The following is a 22650-nucleotide window of genomic DNA, read 5'->3' as shown; positions in this document are numbered from 1 at the left end:
GCCCTCACCGCTCACCCCTCACCCTCTGATCCACGTCTGCATGGTTGACAGGGACAGCACTTGAGACTGGTGGCTCAGGTCTGCACACCGTGTGCACACCGAGTGTGGCAGCGAGGCGTCCCAGGCACACGCCCGGGCCCAGCACTCATGACCTTTCCACGTATGAACTGTGCAGGGGACCGCGGACAGCGTGCAGGAAATGCTCACTAAACGATGTGTGTGCACGCGTGTATGCGTGTGTGCATGTGTGCAGGGCACCGCGGACAGCATGCAGGAAACACTCACTAAATAAACGACGTGTGTACACACGTGTATGTGTGTGTGAACTGTGCAGGGCACCGCGGACAGCGTGCAGGAAATGCTCACTAAATAAACGACGTGTGTGCACATGTGTATGCGTGTGTGAACTGTGCAGGGCACCACGGACAGCATGCAGGAAATGCTCACTAAGTAAACGTGTGTGCACACGTGTATGCATGTGTCCATGTGTGCAGGGCACCGCGGACAGCGTGCAGGAAACGCTCACTAAGTAAAGGATGTGTGTGCACGCGTGTATGTGTGTGTCACTGTGTAGGGCACCACGGACAGTGCAAGAAACGCTCACTAAGTAAAGGATGTGTGTGCACGCGTGTATGCATGTGTGTGAACTGTGCAGGGCACCGTGGACAGCGTGCAGGAAATGCTCACTAAGTAAACGATGTGTGTGCACGTGTGTATGCGTGTGCGCATGTGTGCACAGCAGGCGAGGGGTAGGCCCCTGTGCATGGTTGGACCACTCACGTCTTTGAGGGTGATGATGTTCGGGTGCTGGCCGTACCGCAGCAGGATCTCGATCTCTTCCGACGGGTCTCTCTTACTCTTGTCGATGATCTGCAACACACAGCACGTGGCAGGATGTGCCACTGGCCTGTGGACTGACCATACCCCCCCCCCCGCACCCCACAGGGCTCCACCCCCCCCAGCGCCCCACAGGCCCCCCCCCCCCCGCGGGCTCCTGACACACCTGGGAATCCCGCCTAGTCCTAGTCCTTTCTTTTACTTCTTCTTTTTTTGCCGGTCCTGGGGCTTGATTGGACTCAGGGTCTGGGCGCTGTCCCTGAGCTTCTTTTGCTCAAGGCTAGGTCTCTACCACTTGAGCCACAGCGCCACCTCCTTTTCCTGGGTAGTTAATTGGAGATAAGAGTCTCAAGGACTTTCCTGCCCAGGCTGGCTTTGAACTGCGATCCTAGACCTCAGCTTCCTGAGTAGCTGGGATTACTGCCTGAGTCAGTGGCACCTGTGGCGCTTCAAGGCACCACGAGGCTGGGTGAAGAAGGGTGGTGTGGAGAGGTCACGCAGACACCAAGGAAGCCACAGAGCCCACAGGCCCCTTGGCTGGGCGTCCCGAGCTCTCCAGCCACCAGAGGCCTCTGCCTGGGCCTCTGAGTTGCACACCACCCACAAAGTGAGCCCAGGTGTGTGCTGGGATGGAGCCCAGGCTGGATGGGCCTCTGGGCGGAGCCACAGAGAAGCCCCTCCGTGGCCAGCTGTGCTGGGAGGCAGATAAAACGGCTCTGCCCTGGGAAGACGGCCGGTCCTTGGCAGGTGTCCCAATGTCCTGGGGTGGCTCACACTGTTGCGCTGCCTTCCCTGTGCGTTTGGCTTCTGTGTTGTGGAGGGCGGTGGGGGACAGGACCCTTCCCTGGGAAATCACATACATGGCAAACAACACAGGGCAGAAGCAAGGTTTCTAGAAGCATCTTCCTGACAGTGATTTCCCAGCCTGGGCTTGGCAATTTGAGAAGGGTAAGATATAGCCATAGACTTAAATTTAGTGGATGTTTTTCTCCAGAGATTGGGTGACAAAGTGACCTATTGTTAGCACACGTCCGCTTGGTCCCCAGGAAGGAAGAGGACGCAGTGTGTGGAAGAGGAAGCGTTTCCCGGAGGTGGGTCCAGGTGTGTTAGGAGCGTCCTTGCCTGACCCCTGCATTACAAGTGGGCAGGGATGCCAACGGCCACATTGTTTCCTGTGCATGTACCCATGACCCTGGGAAAGGGAAAGTGCAAACCACCTGGCTTCACATGGGCGGGCTGTGCCTGGTCGCGGGTGGGGAGCTGCGGGGTGTCCCGTGTGAATGCTGAACATTGAGCAGCCATGGGAATGCATGCTTCCTCTCTTTCTTCCTTCCCCTTTCTTCCTTCCCCTTTCTTTCTTTCTTTCTTTCTTTCTTTCTTTCTTTCTTTCTTTCTTTCTTTCTTTCTTGTCAGTTGTGGGGCTTGAACTCTGGACCTGGGCGCTGTCCCTGAGCTCTTCAGCTAAAGGTGAGCACTCTACCACTTGAGCCACAGCACCACTTCCGGTTTTCTGGTGGTTAACTGGAGATAAGAGGCTCACCGACTTTCCTGCCCAGGCTGGCTTTGAACCATGATCCTCAGGTCTCAGCCTCTTGAGTACCTAGGATGACAGGTGTGAGCTACCGATGCCCAGCTGGGAATGCATTTTCTATTCAGAAACATGAAACTCGAAACTCTTCTGCAAAGCACGTGGGACACAGGGGCTGGCCTGTGAGCTCCTCACACCGCGGGGACACGGGGGCTGGCCTGTGAGCTCACCGCGTGTGCTGTCCTCACACCGCAGAAAGCTCTTGCGTACAGCGATAAGTACATGTGAATAACAAGTTTTGAAACACAGCTTCTCAGGGCCTGTCAAAGACATCTGAACGACTTTTTAAGACTGTAGCGAACGTCCACATGCATGTAGCCACGCGTGCAGGTACTACACGCTGGCACACGGGGCTGTGCTGCTGAGGACCCACCCTGAGCGCACGGTGAGTTTGATTACATCAGAATAACCATTACATCTGGCAAAGCCATTGAATGGTCTGGCTGAGCGTCCCCGAGTGTCTCACGGGCCATTGCACACCGGCGGGCCTCGTGCCTGCTGGGGAGCGAGGGGGCAGCGCCCAGCGCGGTCACAAGGGACACACAGGGCTCGGAGGAGGAGGCCCAAGGAGCGGAGGACTGGGGGCTGGCCCCGGGAGCAGGGGAGGACAGGCAGGCAGGCTTCTGCCCTGTGTCCTCCAAGCCCCGCGGCTCTGCTTCCTCACCGGGGAGCTTCCTGGAAGCCTGTCTTGGGAAGAGTTCTTCACCGCGGGGAAGTGAGGAGGAGGGGCACGGGGAAATGGTGATCTCCGAGACCATGTTTGGAAGGAAGTCTCACCACAAGCAAGCCAAGGCTGGGACAGGCTCTTCCGCCACGCTCCTGGCGTTCGACCAGCCCTCACCAGGTCTCCTCTGGGCCCTCCGGCCACGTGAAGCCCACACACCTACATCAGCCCGATCCCCTGGGTTTGATCTAAGAAACACTGGGCGACGGGGCTGCGCAGCCTGGCGCAGACCTGGTGAAGCGCAGGTGGAAGACAACGCGGCCCCTGGCGCCGCAGGCCCTCCCCTCCTCACCCCTCTCCTCCCTCTTTCTTTTTGGCCTTTGTATTTCTCCCTGTCCTCGTCTTTCTCTCTCTGCCGTCGGCAGCAGTGGGCGGGCGCGGGCAGACCCACTCTCCGGCACAGGCCAGGCACCCTTGCGCATGGGAAGCCAGTACAGCGTGTAATGGCTTGAGAGGTCTATGAGACACAGCCCCCTGGAAAAACGACACAAAAGGTCCCAGTGTGTCCTGGTGGAAAGAAACTTAAAATTCCCACGCCAATCAGTCCTAACAATACGTTGTTAAAAACAAACAAAAGGAGGTTCTCGTCAGGCCACGCGTCTGCCTCAACCTCCCTCCCTCTCTGGTCGAGCCGTTCCATACCCAGCCTGGGAAGAGCAGCCACATGTGACACTGCGTGAACGTGGGCAGCCGCGTGTGGATTCAAGTCTCCTCGGCGGTCGAGCCGGGCGTGGTGGCCAGCGCCATCCTGGCAGTTACGAATATGAACGGGCGGCACCTGCCGCGGGGGCGTCCGAGGATCCGCCGTTGCTGATCTGCTGCCCGAGCGCTCTAGGGCCCGGGTGTCTTCACAGGCCGCGCTCCCAGAGAGGACCCGGGGCCCCGCCTTGCAGACCCTGGGGAGCCCTGCAGGCGGGCGGGCGTCCCTGGGCCCCCAGGGCGCGTCGGCAGATCAGCGCCAGAGGACCAGACAGAGCAAGTCTCACCGAGTCCCCGTTGGGGCTGGTGCCACTGTCTTCTACAGCGTCTGGCGCTGCTGAGCAGATGCACGGTGAAGCCCAGCGGGCAGGCGTGAGGCTCGCCCGCCATGAGCAAGCGTCCAAGAAACCCACGCAAGCTGGGGAGGAGAAGCAACTGGCCTTGGGGACGCGGGCCACAGGACCCGTGGGAGGTACGGGTGAGAACCAGCGTCTCCTACAAACCAGAGGGAAAACCACATGCAGACACAACTTCTTCCTTCCTTCCTCCTGCCGCCTCTCCCTTTTTTTTTTTTTTTTGCCAGTAGTAGGACTTGAACTCAGGACTAGGGCGTGGTCTCTGAGCTTTTCCACTCAAGGCTGGCCTCTACCACTTGAGCCACCCCTCTACTGGTGTGTGTGCGTGTGGGGGGGAGGTGAAGGCACCACCGGGCTCCTGGGCAGCAGCAAACCGTCCCCAGGATGCTTGACCTGGGCGATCCTTCCTCGCAGTCCAGGCGCCGGGCAGGCCGAGCAGAGCAGCGTCACCCAGGTGCACACACTCCCTCTGGCTTGAGAAGCTGAAGGTGATTTTGTGGAGAGCGCTGGCTGTCTTCTTTGCTGCTGAGTGGCTCCAAGGCCGGTGTGGTCCGCGGGGCAGGCCTTGCCAGCCCGCACGCACGTCCCGTGAGGCCGTGGCTTCCAGCAGCAGGTGGAAGGCTGGCTCTGCCCTGTGTGCAGAACCACGATGGCTGGGATTTATTCCTGCACCCGTCCCACGCTGGCTGCCTGGTGCTCTCCTCCTCCCTGAGTGGCAGGTCTTCCTGCAGATGTTTGGGAACAGGCTGGTCAGGCAGCCAGGGCTCGGTGGCACAGGCGTGGGCCTGGTCTCTCAGGGTCCTTGGGAGACGGGTGGAGTCTCTTGTCCAGCAGAGAAGGTATGGTATGGGCCGTTACACACTAGACTTCCATTGCAGCAAAAAGATCTAGCTTTAATCCACATTCAGTCAACCAGTAAACGCTGGAAGCTGGCATTTTGGATTCCCAGATGAAATATTCAATCCAGCATCAGCCACAGAGGCTGAAGTTACTACGTAGAGATGACTGAACTGGAATACAGATCCTTCTTCTCTTCCTTCTTCTCTTCCTCTTTTTTTCCTCTTTCCTCTTCTTCTCCTCCCCCTCCCCTACTTCCTATTTTCTCCCTCCTTTGTCTTCTTCCTCTTTCTTCCCCTTTCCTCTTCTTGGAATAGTTGGGTTTGAGCTCAGGGACTCATGTTTGGTAGGCAAGTACTCTACCTCTTGAGCCAAACCTCCAGCCCTTCTTTTTCTCCTTTTCCAAATAGAGTCTTGATTCTTGCGCAGGACTGGCCTGGGACCATGCTTCTCTTTTTTTTTTTTTTAAAGAGAATTATAGATTTATTTCTTACATAAACACAAATGCAATGAAATACTGAGTCCAGTGATACATTAAAAAGATCATATACAAGTTGGTTTGTTCACAAAGATGCAAAGTTAGTAAAATATATGCAAATCAACAAATGTAATAGTGTGTGTAAATAAAAGAGAAATATCACATGACCATCTTAACAGATGTAGATAAAACCTTTGACAAAATTCAACAATTTATCATGAAGAGCCAGGTGCTAGTGGCTCATGAGAACTGAGTACCACAGTTGGAAGCCAACCCAGGAAGATAAATCCATGAGAACCATATCCCCAATTAACCAGCAAAGAGCTGGAATGGGCCAAGACTCAAGTTGTCAAAGCACCAGCTATGAGTGGAAAAACTGAGTGAGAGTGTAAGGCCCTGATTTCAAGAACTCATACAGGCACACAAGAAATAAAACAAAGGGAAACAAAGAAAAGAGAAAGAAAGAAAGGAAGGAAGGAAGGAAGGAAGGAAGGAAGGAAGGAAGGAAGGAAGGAAGGAAAGAAAAAAGAAAGAAAGAAAGAAGCTGGCACTGGTGGCTCACGCCTGTAATCCTAGCTACTCTGGAGGCTGAGATCTGAGGATCACGGTTCAAAGCCAGCCTGGGCAGGAACGTCTGAGATTTTTATCTCTAATGAACCATCAGAAAAAAACTGGAAGAGGTGCTGTGGCTCAAGCAGTGGTAGAGTGCTCACCTTGAGCAGAAGAGCTCAGGGACAGAACCCAGGCCCAGAGTTCAAGACCTATGACAGACAAAGGGGGTGGGGGGTATGTGATGGAGTGAGGGAATGAAAGAAGAAACTGAAGCCCAGTACTAGTGGCTCACACCTATAATTCTATCTACTCAGGAAACTAAGATATAAGGATCAAGCCAGCTTGGACAGAAAATGTGAGAGACTCCATTTTCAATTAACTGGAAAACTTGTTAGATTGGAGTTGTGACTCAAATGGTAAATCACCCGCTCTGAGAAAAATAGTCCTGCGTTCAAGCCCTGGTAACAGTGCCAAAAATACATAAATGGATTAATTAACTAATTAACTAATGGCTAAAGCTCTTAATGTAAGACCTAAATCTTTTTTTCTTTTGCAAATTCTTTATTGTGATTAAGTGATTACATAATTTCACAGTATTGTGGGATAGTAATGCTTAGTTAAAGTCACAAACACATTCTAACTTTCATGGGGCAAATTGTCTATCATGGTCTATAAAGTTAATGAGTCTATGAGCTTTGACAATGCAGTTATTTCTTCCACATTGGGTGATATGTACATTTCTTTCCTTTTGCATAGTGTCAGCTGTTCCTTCTTTCCCACTCGTTCCCTCCCTCCCATCGCTGCCATTGAGTTGTTTAGTTTGTTTTGATCAATGTCCGGTGCCGCTGATGGGTCCCCCTGTTATATATTTTTCCCTGATTCCCTCTAGTTCTGTGTCCTCCTAGTTTCCCTCTGGTGTGCACATATATACCATATATGTGATCAGCAGACCATGCTCCTCTTATTTACACTTTCAGATTAGCAGTAGTAGGTGTGAGCCACTGAATCCGGCATAACTTGGTTGAGATGAAGGAAGATCTCTCAGACTTTTTGCCTGTGCTGGTCTTGAACCTCGTTCATCCTGATCTCAGTTTCCTGACAGCTAATACTGCGGGTTTGAACCACTATGTCCAACTTTGTTTTCTTAATTGGTTCATCTTTAGGTGACGCTGTCCTCCTCCTCTCCTTTTCCCTCTCTTCCTCTCTATCTTGCCCTGGCCCAACTCTACTTCCTCAAAATACTGGGTGCTCAAAGCCGTCCTCAGCATGCATCATACATTAACTGCTGGCAGCAGTCATCCCACACGAAGGACTTAGGGTAAACATTCCCGACTTGCCACACCATTCTTTAATGAATAACCTCAAGTCAAAGCAAAGTGAACTCCACTGAGAATGACCTCAGGTCCTAGCTCTCCAGCAAAGGACAGCGTGGAGGCTGGAGGCGACCCTCGGCTTCCTTCCTGCATGGCTGCGTTCACACACACACACACACACACACACACACACGCTGCTCATGGGGGCAGCCACTGTGCACACACACACACACACACGCTGCTCACGGGGGCAGCCACTGTGTACACACACACACACACACACGCTGCTCACGGGGGCAGCCACTGTGCACACACACACACGCTGCTCACGGGGGCAGCCACTGTGCACACACACACGCACACACACACGCTGCTCACGGGGGCAGCCACTGTGCACACACACACAAACACGCTGCTCACGGGGGCGGCCGCTGCGCTCACACACACACACACACACGCTGCTCACAGGGGCAGCCGCTGTGCACACACACACGCTGCTCACGGGGGCAGCCGCTGTGCACACACACACACACACACACACTGCTCACGGGGGCAGCCGCTGTGCACACACATACATGCTTCTCACAGGGGCAGCCGCTGTGCTCACACACACACACGCTGCTCACGGGGGCAGCCGCTGTGCTCACACACACACACACACACGCTGCTCACGGGGGCAGCCACTGTGCACACACACACACGCTGCTCACGGGGGCAGCCACTGTGCACACACACACGCACACACGCTGCTCACGGGGGCAGCCGCTGTGCACACACACACACGCTGCTCACAGGGGCAGCCGCTGCGCTCACACACACGCTGCTCACAGGAGCAGCCACTGTGCACACACACACACACACACGCCGCTCACGGGGGCAGCCACTGTGCACACACACACGCTGCTCACGGGGGCAGCCACTGTGCACACACACACACACACACACACACGCTGCTCACGGGGGCAGCCGCTGCGCTCACACACACACACACACACACACGCTGCTCACGGGGGCAGCCGCTGCGCTCACACACACACACACACACTGCTCACGGGGGCAGCCGCTGTGCACACACACACACACACTGCTCACGGGGGCAGTCGCTGTGCACACACACACGCTGCTCACAGGGGCAGTCGCTGTGCACACACACACACACACACGCTGCTCACGGGGGCAGCCACTGTGCGCACACACACACACACACACGCTGCTCACAGGGGCAGCCACTGTGCACACACACACGCTTCTCACAGGGGCAGCCGCTGTGCTCACACACACACACACACACGCTGCTCACGGGGGCAGCCGCTGTGCACACACACACGCTGCTCACGGGGGCAGCCGCTGTGCACACACACACACACGCTGCTCACAGGGGCAGCCGCTGTGCACACACACACACACACGCTGCTCACGGGGGCAGCCGCTGTGCTCACACACACACACACACACGCTGCTCACGGGGGCAGCCGCTGTGCACACACACACACACGCTGCTCATGGGGGCAGCCGCTGTGCACACACACACACACGCTGCTCACGGGGGCAGCCGCTGTGCACACACACACACACACACACGCTGCTCACAGGGGCAGCCACTGTGCACACACACACACGCTGCTCACGGGGGCAGCCACTGTGCACACACACACACACGCTGCTCACGGGGGCAGTCGCTGTGCACACACACACGCTGCTCACAGGGGCAGTCGCTGTGCACACACACACACATGCACGTGTGCGTGCACACTGCTCATGGGGGCACCCCCTTACCTTCACGGCGTACTCAGCATCCGTAGCCTTGTGCACACACCGCTTGCACACAGAGTAGGAGCCCACTCCGATGTCCTCCTTGACCTCGTAGCCATCAGTGAAGTGGACGTTGTTCCCGTGTAGCTGCTGCAGGGAGACGGGCGTGAGGCTGCGCACACAGCACTGGGCACAGACCGGTAACTCGGGGACTCAGAGATTCAGGCTCAGGAGTGAAAGGGTTCCTGTGCCCCAGGCCGCAGTGCTATTCAGAGAAGGTTCCAGATCAAATCCCTGCTCCCCAATCCTGAGGCCCCCCCAATCCTGAGGCTCCCCAATCCTGAGTGCTAATATTTGGTCTGTAGGAGGTCTTGGTGCATGCACAAGCCAGGAGGGTCTAGAGGGAAAAGGCAGGGCACGGGTGGCCGTGGGGTACAGGGCACAGGTGGCCGTGGGGTACAGGGCACAGGTGGCCGTGGGGTACAGGGCACAGGTGGCCGTGGGGTGCAGGGCACAGGTGTCCGTGGGGTGCAGGTGTGGGTGGGGGTGGGGTGCAGGTGTGGGTGTCCGTGGGGTGCAGGTGTGGGTGTCCGTGGGGTGCAGGGCACAGGTATCCGTGGGGTTCAGGTGTGGGTGTCCGTGGGGTGCAGGGCACAGGTGTCTGTGGGGTGCAGGTGTGGGTGTCCGTGGGGTGCAGGGCACAGGTGTCCGTGGGGTGCAGGTGTGGGTGTCCGTGGGGTTCAGGTGTGGGTGTCCGTGGGGTGCAGGTGTGGGTGTCCGCGGGGTGCAGGGCACAGGTGTCCGTGGGGTTCAGGTGTGGGTGTCCGTGGGGTGCAGGGCACAGGTGTCTGTGGGGTGCAGGTGTGGGTGTCCGTGGGGTGCAGGGCACAGGTGTCCGTGGGGTGCAGGTGTGGGTGTCTGTGGGGTGCAGGTGTGGGTGTCTGTGGGGTGCAGGGCACAGGTGTCCGTGGGGTGCAGGTATGGGTGTCTGTGGGGTGCAGGTGTGGGTGTCCGTGGGGTGCAGGTGTGGGTGGGGTGCAGGTGTCTGTGGGGTACAGGGCACAGGTGTCCGTGGGCTGCAGGTGTGGGTGTCCGTGGGGTGCAGGTGTGGGTGGGGTGCAGGTGTGGGTGTCTGTGGGGTGCAGGTGTGGGTGTCCGTGGGGTGTAGGTGTGGGTGTCCGTGGGGTGCAGGTGTGGGTGGGGTGCAGGTGTGGGTGTCCGTTGGGTGCAGGTGTGGGTGGCCATGGGGTGCAGGTGTGGGTGTACGTGGGGTGCAGGTGTGGGTGTCCGTGGGGTGCAGGTGTGGGTGTCCATGGGGTGCAGGTGTGGGTGTCCGCGGGGTGCAGGTGTGGGTGAGGGTGGGGTGCAGGTGTGGGTGGCCGCAGGGTACAGGCGTGGATGGCTTCGGGGTGCAGGTGTGGGTGTCTGTGGGGTGCAGGTGTGGGTGAGGGTGGGGTGCAGGTGTGGGTGTCCGTGGGGTGCAGGTGTGGGTGTCCGTGGGGTGCAGGTGTGGGTGTCCATGGGGTGCAGGTGTGGGTGGCCGTGGGGTGCAGGGCACAGGTGTCTGCGGGTTGCAGGTGTGGGTGGCCGTGGGGTGCAGGTGTGGGTGGCCATGGGGTGCAGGTGTGGGTGGCCATGGGGTGCAGGTGTGGGTGGCCGTGGGGTGCAGGGCACAGGTGTCTGCGGGTTGCAGGTGTGGGTGGCCGTGGGGTACAGGGCACAGGTGGCCATGGGGTGTAGGCGTGGATGGTTTGGGAGTGCAGGCGTGGGTGTCCGCGGGGTGCCTGGTTCTGATGTCTTCTCCACGGCAAGTGTCTGCATGGAAGACCTGGGCTTGGGAATGCAATCCCGGGCCCCTCACCCAGGCCCTGCCTGCCCTCAGTGGAGACACAATGCCCTGCAGAGCTGCGGGACATGTGCAGGGTGCCAGCACCTCTCCATAAGGCCCCAGGAGGGAACCGGGGTGCCCCCTCCCCGGGCACTGGCAAGCACACCAGCTCTTCACTCAGCTCAGTCCTCAGTTCTCGGTGTTTGGGGTACATTGCGGGGAGAACTCTTTCTAGAATGGTACTTTCCCTTGACCTTCTTCAGACCCATGGGAGGCCCCGCCCTCTCTCTGCGTGACCCCAGGCCCCTGGCACAGACATCACGGTGACTGTGCCTGGGGACTGTCCCTCTCCTGGAGGAGGGTGACAGCTCAGATCACCATGGCAACAGTTGGGAGCACGGGAGTGGGGACACGTCCGCCTCCGCCATTCGCCCCCCGGCACCCAGCACCTTTGGGTGAGGGGTCCAGCGTGGCGGCCAGGGCCCGGTGACGCCGGCGTGGGGTGGTCAGGGTTACCTGCACAATGGGATGGACTGGGGCCGCCTGCGTGTCCTGCTGCAAGGGCTCCTGGACCAGGCTGGAGGCCACAAAGCTGAATCCGCGAAACAGGTGGTGAGCGCTGGCACTCGGAGGAACACCGGGGGAGTCTGCGGGGGGGGGGGGGGGCACAGGGCTGTAGACGTGCACGCGTGCACGCGTTCCATGGGTGAGTGCACGTGTGTGTGCAGGCAAGCAGTGGCAGAGCTGAGTGGGCACAGGGCCTGTAGATGTGCACGTCTGCATGCGCTCTGTGTGTGTGTGAGCGCACATGTGTGCAGGCGTTGAAGAAGGTAAAGCAGTCACGTGGAGAAGGCTCAACCTTATTGAACCATTTACTTTAGGTGGTGCCAGTGGTCTGGGTTTAAGGGGCAAATATACCTAGGACAACAACTTCAGGGTAATCACCCAACACATCTCACTGTATGTATGTGAGCTTTGAGATAGGGTCTGGCTGTGTAGCCCAGGCTGGACTGACATTCACAGTCTTCCTGCCAGGTGAGAGCGGGAAGCGAGCGCTTTTCTGAGCTGTGGGTTTTGTAAACTTTGTACAAGTTGCTCATTGCTTGGCTGACAGGCAGCTGACCAGTTTCGAGACCATCATTTACAGCCAGCGTCCGTGGTTTACACCTGTCATCCAAGCTACTCAGGGGGCTGTGAGCTGAGGATTACGGTTCGAAACCAGCAGTCAGTCAGTGAGGGCAGTGTGTGTGCAGTCAGTGTGGGCAGTGTGTGTGCAGTCAGTGTGGGCAGTGTGTGTGCAGTCAGTGTGGGCAATGTGTGTAGTCAGTCAGTGTGGGCAGTGTGTGCAGTCAGTCAGTGTGGGCAGTGTGGGCAGTCAGTGTGGGCAGTGTGTGTGTAGTCAGTCAGTGTGGGCAGTGTGTGCAGTCAGTCAGTGTGGGCAGTGTGTGTGCAGTCAGTGTGGGCAGTGTGTGTGCAGTCAGTGTGGGCAGTGTGTGTGTGCAGTCAGTGTGGGCAGTGTGTGCAGTCAGTCAGTGTGGGCAGTGTGTGTGTAGTCAGTCAGTGTGGGCAGTGTGTGTGTAGTCAGTCAGTGTGGGCAGTGTGTGTGCAGTCAGTCAGTGTGGGCAGTGTGTGTAGTCAGTCAGTGTGGGCAGTGTGTGCAGTCAGTCAGTGTGGGCAGTGTGTGCAGTCAGTCTGTGGGCAGTGTGTGTAGTCAGTCAGTGTGGGCAGTGTGTGTGTAGTCAGTGTGGGCAGTGTGTGTGCAGTCAGTCAGTGTGGGCAGTGTGTGTGCAGTCAGTGTGGGCAGTGTGTGTGTAGTCAGTCAGTGTGGGCAGTGTGTGTGCAGTCAGTTAGTGTGGGCAGTGTGTGCGGTCAGTCAGTGTGTGCAGTGTGTGCAGTCACTGTGGGCAGTGTGTGTGCAGTCAGTCAGTTTGGGCAGTGTGTGTGCAGTCAGTGTGGGCAGTGTGTGTGCAGTCAGTCAATGTGGGCAGTGTGCAGTCAGTCAGTGTGGGCAGTGTGTGTGCAGTCAGTCAGTGTGGGCAGTGTGTGTAGTCAGTCAGTGAGGGCAGTTTGTGCAGTCAGTGTGGGCAGTGTGTGCAGTCAGTCAGTGTGGGCAGTGTGTGTAGTCAGTGTGGGCAGTGTGTGTAGTCAGTCAGTGTGGGCAGTGTGTGTGTAGTCAGTCAGTGTGGGCAGTGTGTGTGTAGTCAGTCAGTGTGGGCAGTGTGTGTGTAGTCAGTCAGTGTGGGGAGTCTGTGTAGTCAGTCAGTGTGGGCAGTGTGTGTGCAGTCAGTCAGTGTGGGCAGTGTGTGTGCAGTCAGTCAGTGTGGGCAGTGTGTGCAGTCAGTCAGTCTGTGCAGCTGTGTGGACAGTCTGTGTAGCCTGTGTGTACACTCTGTGCAGCTGTGTGGACACTCTGTGCAGCTGTGTGGACAGTCTGTGCAGCCCGTGTGGACGGTCTGTGCAGCTGTTTGGACAGTCTGCATGGACAGCCTGTGGGACACTCTGTGCAGCCCGTGTGGACAGTCTGTGCAGTCCGTGTGGACAGTCTGTGCAGTCCGTGTGGACAGTCTGTGTAGCCTGTGTGGACAGTCTGTGTAGCCTGTGTGGACAGTCTGTGTAGCCCGTGTGGACAGTCTGCATGGACAGCCTGTGGGACACTCTGTGCAGCCCGTGTGGACAGTCTGCATGGACAGCCACTATGGACAGTGCACTGGCCCTCACTAGCTGCTATTTGGACCCTGTCCTTTCTGCTCTCTGGCCCTCAGGTCAGCCATGGAGGAGGAGGGGGAGGAGGAGGAGTTCTCAGGGCGTGCTGGTGGAGCAGGGTGGCGTCCCCAGCCCTGACCTCTGCCCAGCCCTGGAAGGTGAGTGTTCGTGACTCCCCACCAAACTCGTTCTGTGCAGGGGAAGGGCTGAGGTTTCCACCTTAGCCGCTCACCTTCATGCGGCTACACTGCACACTGGCAGCCCTTCGGAGTGAGGTCATGTGGGGTCAGGAGGGGTCCCAAGCCCATGGGAACAGGAGGAGGCTCTCCTCTGTTTTCACACAGAGAACTCCTGGGGACCGGGGTGGGGGACCACAGACAGGGACCGACCCTGCCAGCGTATCAACCTTGACCGTCAACTCCAGACTGAGACTGCCCTTGAACTTCGGCCTGCGGTGTCTTGCAGGGCAGCTCAGATGACTCGGGCAGCCGCCATATGTAAAGAGCAGGAGAAGCCGGGCAATGGCGGCTCACGCCTGTCATCCTAGCTACTCAGGAGGCTGAGATCTGAGGCTCACGGTTCAAAGCCAGCCTGGGCAAGAAAGGCCATGAGACTCTTTTTTTTTTTCTTTTGGTCCGGTTGTGGGGCCTGAACTCTGGGCCTGAGCACTGTCCCTCAGCTCTTCAGCTCAAGGCTAGCGCTCTACCACTTGAGCCACAGCGCCACTTCCGGCTTTTTTCTTTTTGCTTATGTGGTGCTGAGGAATCGAACCCAGGGCCTCAGGCATGCAAGGCAAGCGCTCTACCACTGAGCCAACTTCCCAGCCCGGCCATGAGACTCTTATCACCAACAAAAACCACTAGAAAACCAGAAGTGGCACTGTGGCTCAAGTAGTAGAGCACTCGCCTTGAGCTGAAGAGCTGAGAGACAGCGTCCAGACCTAGAGTTAAAGCCATATGACCAACCAAAAAACAACAACAACAACAAAACAACAACAACAAAAACGAGTAGGAGAGGATTCACTGACATCACACAAGGATGGAGGTGAGTTCTGATGAACAGCACGGCCCCCGAGAATAATCTTGGCCACAGCGCGGAGCTCAGCTGCGTGCTCACATGCTTTGCTGAACCCCCACCGGGGCTGTGGCTTCGCAACAAGCTTCCGCATGAGTAAGAAATACAGTCACAGCCCAAATGGGTGTGGGAGTGCACAACACCCTGATGGCATCCCCCTGGGAATGGGGGGGGTCCCCAAACCAGAGGACACTCAGCTGGGTTGGGGCGGGGAGCGCCAGCTCCTTACAACCACCCCAGGGGTAACAGGGAGGCCCTGCCGGGCACACCTGCCCGCACACACCTGCCCTGCCAGGCACACCTGCCTACATACATTTGCCCGCACACACCTGCCCTGCTGGGCACACCTGCCCGCACACACCTGCCCGCACACACCTGCCCACACACACCTGCCCTGCCAGGCACACCTGCCCTGTACACACCTGCCCTGCCAGGCACACCTGCCCGCACACACCTGCCCTGCCAGGCACACCTGCCCGCACACACCTGCCCACACACACCTGCCCACACACACCTGCCCTGCCAGGCACACCTGCCCTGTACACACCTGCCCTGCCAGGCACACCTGCCCGCACACACCTGCCCTGCCAGGCACACCTGCCCGCACACACCTGCCCACACACACCTGCCCACACACACCTGCCCTGCCAGGCACACCTGCCCGCACACACCTGCCCACACACCTGCCCTGCCAGGCACACCTGCCCGCACACACCTGCCCACACACACCTGCCCTGCCAGGCACACCTGCCCGCACACACCTGCCCTGCCAGGCACACCTGCCCGCACACACCTGCCCGCACACCTGCCCACACACACCTGCCCGCACACACCTGCCCACACACACCTGCCCGCACACACATGCCCACACACACCTGCCCACACACACCTGCCCAGCCAGGCACACCTGCCCGCACACACCTGCCCTGCCAGGCACACCTGCCCGCACACACCTGCCCGCACACCTGCCCACATACACCTGCCCGCACACACCAGCCCGCACACACCTGCCCGCACACACCTGCCCACACACACCTGCCCGCACACACCTGCCCACACACACCTGCCCTGCCAGGCACACCTGCCCGCACACACCTGCCCGCACACCTGCCCACACACACCTGCCCGCACACACCTGCCCACACACACCTGCCCGCACACACATGCCCACACACACCTGCCTGCACACACCTGCCCACACACACCTGCCCTGCCAGGCACACCTGCCCGCACACACCTGCCCTGCCAGGCACACCTGCCCGCACACACCTGCCCGCACACCTGCCCACATACACCTGCCCGCATACACCAGCCCGCACACACCTGCCCACACACACCTGCCCACACACCTGCCCGCACACACCTGCCCTGCCAGGCACACCTGCCCGCACACACCTGCCCGCACACACCTGCCCGCACACCTGCCCAGGCACACACCTGCCCACACACACCTGCCCTGCTGGGCACACCTGCCCACACACCTGCCCACACACACACCTGCCCTGCTGGGCACACCTGTCTGCACACACCTGCCCTGCCAGGCACACCTGCCCTGCCAGGCACACCTGCCCTGCCAGGCACACCTGCCCACACACCTGCCCACACACACCTGCTCACACACACCTGCCCTGCCGGGCACACCTGCCCACACACCTGCCCCCACACACCTGCCCTGCCAGGCACACCTGCCCACACACACCTGCCCACATACACCTGCCCTGCTGGGCACACCTGTCTGCACACCTGCCCACACACCTGCCCGCACACACCTGCCCGCTCACACCTGCCCCCACACACCTGCCCACACACACCTGTCCTGCCAGGCACAGCTGCCCACACACACCTGCCCTGCCAGGCACACCTGCCCACACACACCTGCCCTGCTGGGCACACCTGTCTGCACACCTGCCCACACACACCTGCCCGCACACACCTGCCCTGCTGGGCATACCTGTCCGCACACACCTGCCCCCACACACCTGCCCACATACACCTGCCCTGCCAGGCATACCTGCCCCGTACACACCTGCCCTGCCGGGCACACCTGCCCCGTACACACCTGTGGGGGTCCTGGCGGTGAACTCGGGGTCGAAGTGGAAGGTGTCCTCGGGCCTGCCCACCGCTGGCTTGAAGGGAGGCTTGATTTCCTTCCGGTACAGCTTCTGCAGGGAGAGCAAGACAGGTGGGCCGCCAGCCACCTGGGGGCCGGGACCACGGTGCAGAACGGGGTTCGGCTCTCCCCCGGGAGCAACTCCACACCTCGGCGCCCCGGTGTGTGAGGACGGCATGTCAGTGCCATCCGCCTGCTCCGGGCCGTCAGGGGACAGTGCAAGGCAGAGAGCATGCCGTCGAGCACACATACAGAAACGCTACAGTGCAGGGCAGGATGTGGGATGCGCTAAGTGGTTTTCATTGCAGGACAACAGCTTCAGCTTCTCCTGGGCTCTGACATTTTCTTTCTCTCCTTCCTTCCTTCCTTCCTTCCTTCCTTCCTTCCTTCCTTCCTTCCTTCCTTTCTCTCTCTCTCCTTCCTTCCTTCCTTCCTTCCTTCCTCTCTCTCTCTTCCTTCCTTCCTTCCTTCCTCTCTCTCCTTCCTCTCTCTCTCTCTCTCTCTCTCTCTCTCTCTCTCTCTCTCTCTCTCTCTCTCTCTCTCTCTCTCTCTCTCTTCCTTCTTTTTGCCAGTCCTGGGGCTTGAATGCAGAGCCTGGCCGCAGTCCCTCAGCTCTTCAGCTCAAGGCGAGCATTCTACCACTAGAGCCACAGCACCACTTCTGGTCTTCTGGCAGTTAATTGGAGGTTTATGGACATTGCTGCCAGAACTGGCTTTGAACCGTGATCCTCAGATCTCAGCCTCCTGAGCAGCTGGGATTATAAGCGTGAGCCACCAGTGCTGTAAGACTTTTGTCTCTAAGAAAACCCCTAGAAGTTGTCCTGCCAGTCCCCTGGGCTGGTGACTTCAGGGATGCCACCTTGGAGCCTGCCTTCAGCTGGCGGGGACTCTGAAAGGAAGGTGCAGGGCGACTATGCAGACAAGTCAATGCTATCATTGGTATCTGGAACATGGAAAGTCTTGGTAACGGCGCATGCTAAGCAGTTCTGTGGCAGTCCTGGCCTGGGATGGAGCCCTGCCCACTGCCCCACCCCGAGGTGGTTATTTTCTGCCTATTCAAGTGCCATTTCGCCCAGACCCCACAGCGTGTCCTGGACACCTCCCTGATGCTCTGTCCAGGCGAGTGGCCAGCATTTCCAATGAAGTGACACGGAGTGGTGGGTCATACTTCCGCGCCCCCCCCCCCAGCAGGCTCCACTGGTCAGAGCTCCAGATGGGCCCTGCCAGCCTCCAGCCTCTGCCGCCGAGCAGGGAAGGCCAGACCAAAACATGTGCCCAGAGAAACAAGGACCCCCACCTTATTTGGGCTTGACTGCTTTCCAAGGATGGAGAGATCCAGAGCAGAAGCCCAACGACTATTTTCACGAAAGGGACCTTGCGGTAGCTACCCCAGCAGAGACCCGGAGACCCGCCTCTGCCCGCGGCCGAGAAGCCGCTTCGGCCCAGCCCTGACCTGCCAACCCGTTCTACCGCAAGACATCTTTGGGGAATGGGGCAGGGCTTAGAGACTGGGCAGGGCCAGGGTCAGGAGGCCGAGGGCAGATCTCCCAGTGGGTCCTCAGCCGCCCTGGGTCCGGCCTTGCTCTGCACCTGGCTCTATCCCTAGTCCTGTGATGGGAGGCGTCCTTCAGGGCAGGACACAGGGGCCCTGTCTGAGAAATGCCCCTCTGTGCACCGATGGGGGCGGGAGATGGTGGCCACGGGAGCCTGCTGCGGAGGCTGAGCAGCGGTGTGGTGGCTTTACGTGCGTGTGTGTGCGTGTGTGCATGTGTGTGTGTGTGTGTGTGTGTGTGTGACTGTAGCCAAGGCTGCGGTTCCAGCCTGGGGGCTGTGTTCCCTGAGGCTCCGTACCTGTGGGGCAGAGAGGAGCAGCAGGGCAGGGGAGGGTAAGCACCCTGTGACTGTGCACTCAGGTGAGCACTGGACTGGGAGCCCCATCATCATTGTTAAAAATCTTCTGAGATTAACGTATAAGTGCAGAAAAAGTAACCCCCAAGTGTGTGTCGGGTGGACCTAAAGGGAAGGGCTCAGGTGGGGCAATGGGGGAGGCTCCCCACTCCCGATTTTGGAGCCTGGGAGTTCCGGAAGCCTCTCCGCCCTTGGCGCCCAGCCGCTGGCAGTGTCTCCTTCAGAACAGAGCCGGGCCTGTGGATCCGAGACCCTGGGAGTGGTGCTGGGGCACAGGCCCGCCCTCCCCGGCGGACAGGGCACCGGCAACCAGGCTGTGCCTCTCAGAGCCCGCTCACGCGCCTGCGGCCTCCTGCCTCCCAGTCTGGACCGGCGGGCTCGGTGCGCCGAGGGCTGCCTCCCCCGCCCTGTCCTGCAGGGACCCAGTGTGACTTACATTCCAGTCTATGGTGACAAAGAAAGGATGGCGCTTGGTCTCCTCCACTCCATCCACGCCAGCACCTGCAACAGAGCAGAGATGGTGCTCAGAACAGACCCCAGGCCGAGGGCTCGACCTTCGGAATATAGAGGCCTGGGAAGGAGCCCAGAGCTGCAGCCTCCTCCTGCCCACACGGACTGACACCAACTTACCTATGGCCACCTCAGGCCCGGGGCCCCATCCAACCCGGGGTGGCCTGGGGCAGGGTGTGGGTGAGGGGTGTGGGCCATCAGTTCTACAGAGACTCCTGGCATTGGCTTGAAGCTGTCAGCTTGAGGGACAGGCTGATCACACGGAAGAGTCAGGGCTCAGAACACAGAAACTAGGATGGGCATCAGGACAGGGCCACAGAGGCCAGGATGGCTCACACCAGGGCCCAGGATGGCTCACACCAGGGGCCTGGACGGCTCACACCAGGGCCCAGGACGGCTCACACCAGGGGTCTGGACGGCTCACACCAGAGGCCAGGACGGCTCACACCAGAGGCCAGGACGGCTCACACCAGGGGCCAGGACGGCTCACACCAGGGCCCAGGACGGCTCACACCAGGGCCCAGGACGGCTCACACCAGGGCCCAGGACGGCTCACACCAGGGGCCAGGACGGCTCACACCAGGGGCCAGGACGGCTCACACCAGGGCCCAGGACGGCTCACACCAGGGGTCAGCACACCAGGGGTCAGCATGGCTCACACCAGAGGCCGGGACGACTCACACCTGCTGCTCTCCATGTGCATTTTCCAGAACTTGCCTGTCTGGAAGCAGTGGCACGTCCCAGACCCCTGACAGGCCCTGCGGTGTGCTCTGAGAACACCATTGCATGAGCTGGCCGTCCCCTTGGCTTGGTGGGGTTTCTGTACTCTTCAGCAATCTAACTCCCCCGTCCTCTCCCCCTGGCCCTCCAGGGGCAGCCCTGAGGGCTGGGAGTTGTGGATGCTCACTGGGGCAACCTGGGAACCTGTCCACTTGGGAAGGAAAAGCTGGGAATCTGGCCCAGCAGCGTTTATGTTCTTTGTATCTTCTCCTGCCTTGCTTGAAAGTGAGGAGTGAAAAAGCACGGGTCCTGAAAACCACCCTCCACCTCCACCTCCTTCAGTTTCTAAAGTCAGCGTGGTAAGCTGCTGTGACAACAACGTTTAGAAATTTATATACTAGAGCCTGGCATAGTGGCCCATACCTGTAATCCCAGCTACACAGGAGGCGGAGATGGGAGGATTGTGCATGGTTTGAGGCCAGCCTGGGCAAAACAGTGAGACCCTTACTCAAAACACAGACGGCATGCCTATAATCCCAGCTACAAAAGAAAGTTATCAATACAGTATAGACTGCCATCGGAAAAGGTATTCACTCAAGGCAGGATGAGCAGAAACACCACCTTCTTCCTGCCCAGCCCTGCAACGCACTCGGCTGCAGCTGTGCCACGTGGCTCCAGCAGCACAGGCCGCGTTCCTGCAGAGCGCACCCCGAACGTCCCAGCCCACATCAGCAGGCGTGGGCGGCGCCTGCCTGGTCCTCTCGCTGTGCTTCCTCTACTCTGAGATGCCTGCATCTCAGCGACTGGGTTGGGCCAGGCCTGCCTGAAGTACCAAGGCACGGACCTGGAGGCTGGCGAGGGGCGAGGGGGGAGCAAGAACCCCCAAAGTCTCCCAGTAGTAAATGGTTTTCTCTAAAACATTTTTGAAAAATGACAGCAGTGTCTCATGTCTATAATCCCAGCCATTCAGGAAGTGGAGATCTGAGGATCCCAGTTGAAAGCCAGGCCAGGCAGGAAAGTTCATCTTCAACTAACCACCAAAAGACTGGAATTGGAGCTGTGGCTCCAGTGGTAGAGCACTAGCCTTGAGTAAAAAGCTCGGGGACAGCGCCCAGACCCTGAGTTCAAGCTCCAGGATGAACACACAACAACAACAACAAAAGAGATGTTAACATGACAAAGCGACAGCCATGGTGTGCACAGTCCAAGCACCTCCAGGTGTGAGGAGAAGGCAGGTCTGCAGCACCCCGCACTCTGAGCCCTGGGCAAGGGGGCTTCCCACCTCCCGGGGACCCCTCTCCTCACCACACATTCTGGCCATTCTGACTAGCGCTTCTTTCTTTCCGGCAGAAGCTTTCTCCCTCTGCAGGCCGGGCCTTGCCCTGCGTGGCTGCAAAGACCCGCTCAGCCCGTCCTGCAGGACAGCTGGGGGGCTCTGTCCGGCACGTGTGGGGTGTGTACCGGAACCCAGCGCAGCGCGGCGGGGGCAGGAGGATGGAATGCCACGGAGAAGTGCCATAATAGTGTCGCTTAACCTCCCCGGAGACACCCGTGACTCACACACAGCAAAGAGCTTGCCCTATGGCGTTTTTGAAATCACGCAAAGGCTCTGTGTGTGTCAGGCCCTGCGTCCCTCGTGTCCCTCATGGCCCGCCGTCTGAGTGACCCAATGAAGCTGGGCTGGAGCTTGGCCGGAGCAGGAGCTGCCCTCCTTACCACCGCGTCCCAGGGAGCGGACGGCCCCCGACCTGCCCACGGGAGAGGCTGCTCCCCCGACCTGCCCACGGGAGAGGATGCCCCCTGGCCCTGACCTGCCCACGGGAGAAGATGGCCCCCCGGCCTGCCCACGGGAGAGGACGGCCCCCCGGCCTGCCCACGGGAGCGGACGGCCCCCGACCTGCCCACGGGAGAGGATGCCCCCTGGCCCTGACCTGCCCACGGGAGAAGACGGCCCCCCGGCCTGCCCACGGGAGAGGACGGCCCCCCGGCCTGCCCACGGGAGAGGACGGCCTGCCCACGGGTCCCTGAGGCATGGCTGCCCACCCCAATGGGACGCGCACGGAGCCTTACCCAGCCGGTTGCAGGGGTTCCGCTTGAAGAGCGCTCTGAGCAAGCTCTGGGCCTCCGCGCTGAGAAACTGTGGCATCCCCAGCTTCGCCCTGGAAGACACGGCGCGCTCAGCACGCGGGACGGGAGACCAGCGGGGACCAGCGGAGACCGGCTCCCCGCAGCCCGGCCCTGGCCCACACCCCCATCTCAGGACCGTTCACACTGGAAATCCTCAAGGACTCCAGAGGGGTCTGGGTCACGGGCCAGGGTCACCATTCCTCCAAGTGGGGTACAAGCCAGGTAACCCAGCCACACCCCAGCGTTCCGACTGGTGACCAGCGGGAGAAGGCCTTTAGCCGGAGGACGGCGTGGCCAGGTTCTGGCCGGTTCCACCCTACTCCTCGCTGTGTCTGTGCCACGCTGTGGGGTGCCAGGAGGACAATGGGGAATGGATGACCCCCGAGCCCTGTGGGATCCCAGACCCCGGCACGGTTCTGACCCCCTCCTCACAGGCGGGCTGCAGGCTGCTGGGGGGGGACACTCTGATGACACGGCATGAAGACCCCCCTTCCCATCCCCCACCTCCCGCCCACACGCAGAGGCCAGCCTCCC

At 59.4% G+C, this 22650-nt stretch overlaps 1 protein-coding gene across 6 annotated transcripts in view; it reads right to left on the bottom strand.

The window, feature by feature from the left end:
* Rps6ka2 (ribosomal protein S6 kinase A2) overlaps positions 1-22650 on the bottom strand; it is a 193828-nt gene that overhangs the window by 11340 nt on the left and 159838 nt on the right. For 5 of the 6 annotated variants that reach the window (XM_070010338.1, XM_070010339.1, XM_070010341.1 and 2 more), the window contains 6 exons: positions 22060-22148; positions 19196-19260; positions 16801-16903; positions 11481-11611; positions 9161-9286; positions 781-870 (listed from right to left, as the gene is read on the bottom strand). In XM_070010338.1, the coding sequence (XP_069866439.1) occupies positions 781-870; positions 9161-9286; positions 11481-11611; positions 16801-16903; positions 19196-19260; positions 22060-22148 (604 nt within the window). Of the gene's footprint in view, positions 1-780; positions 871-1491; positions 2438-9160; positions 9287-11480; positions 11612-16800; positions 16904-19195; positions 19261-22059; positions 22149-22650 lie in introns of those variants that run through there. The other variant, XM_070010342.1, reaches the window with a different exon arrangement.

This window comes from Dipodomys merriami, unplaced genomic scaffold, assembly GCF_024711535.1.
Source record: "Dipodomys merriami isolate MVZ:Mamm:240054 unplaced genomic scaffold, mDipMer1.0.p SCAF_8, whole genome shotgun sequence".
In the NCBI taxonomy this organism is placed as follows: domain Eukaryota; kingdom Metazoa; phylum Chordata; class Mammalia; order Rodentia; family Heteromyidae; genus Dipodomys; species Dipodomys merriami.
Note: the sequence above shows the minus strand (reverse complement) of the source record. Positions and strands in the feature narration are given on the sequence as shown.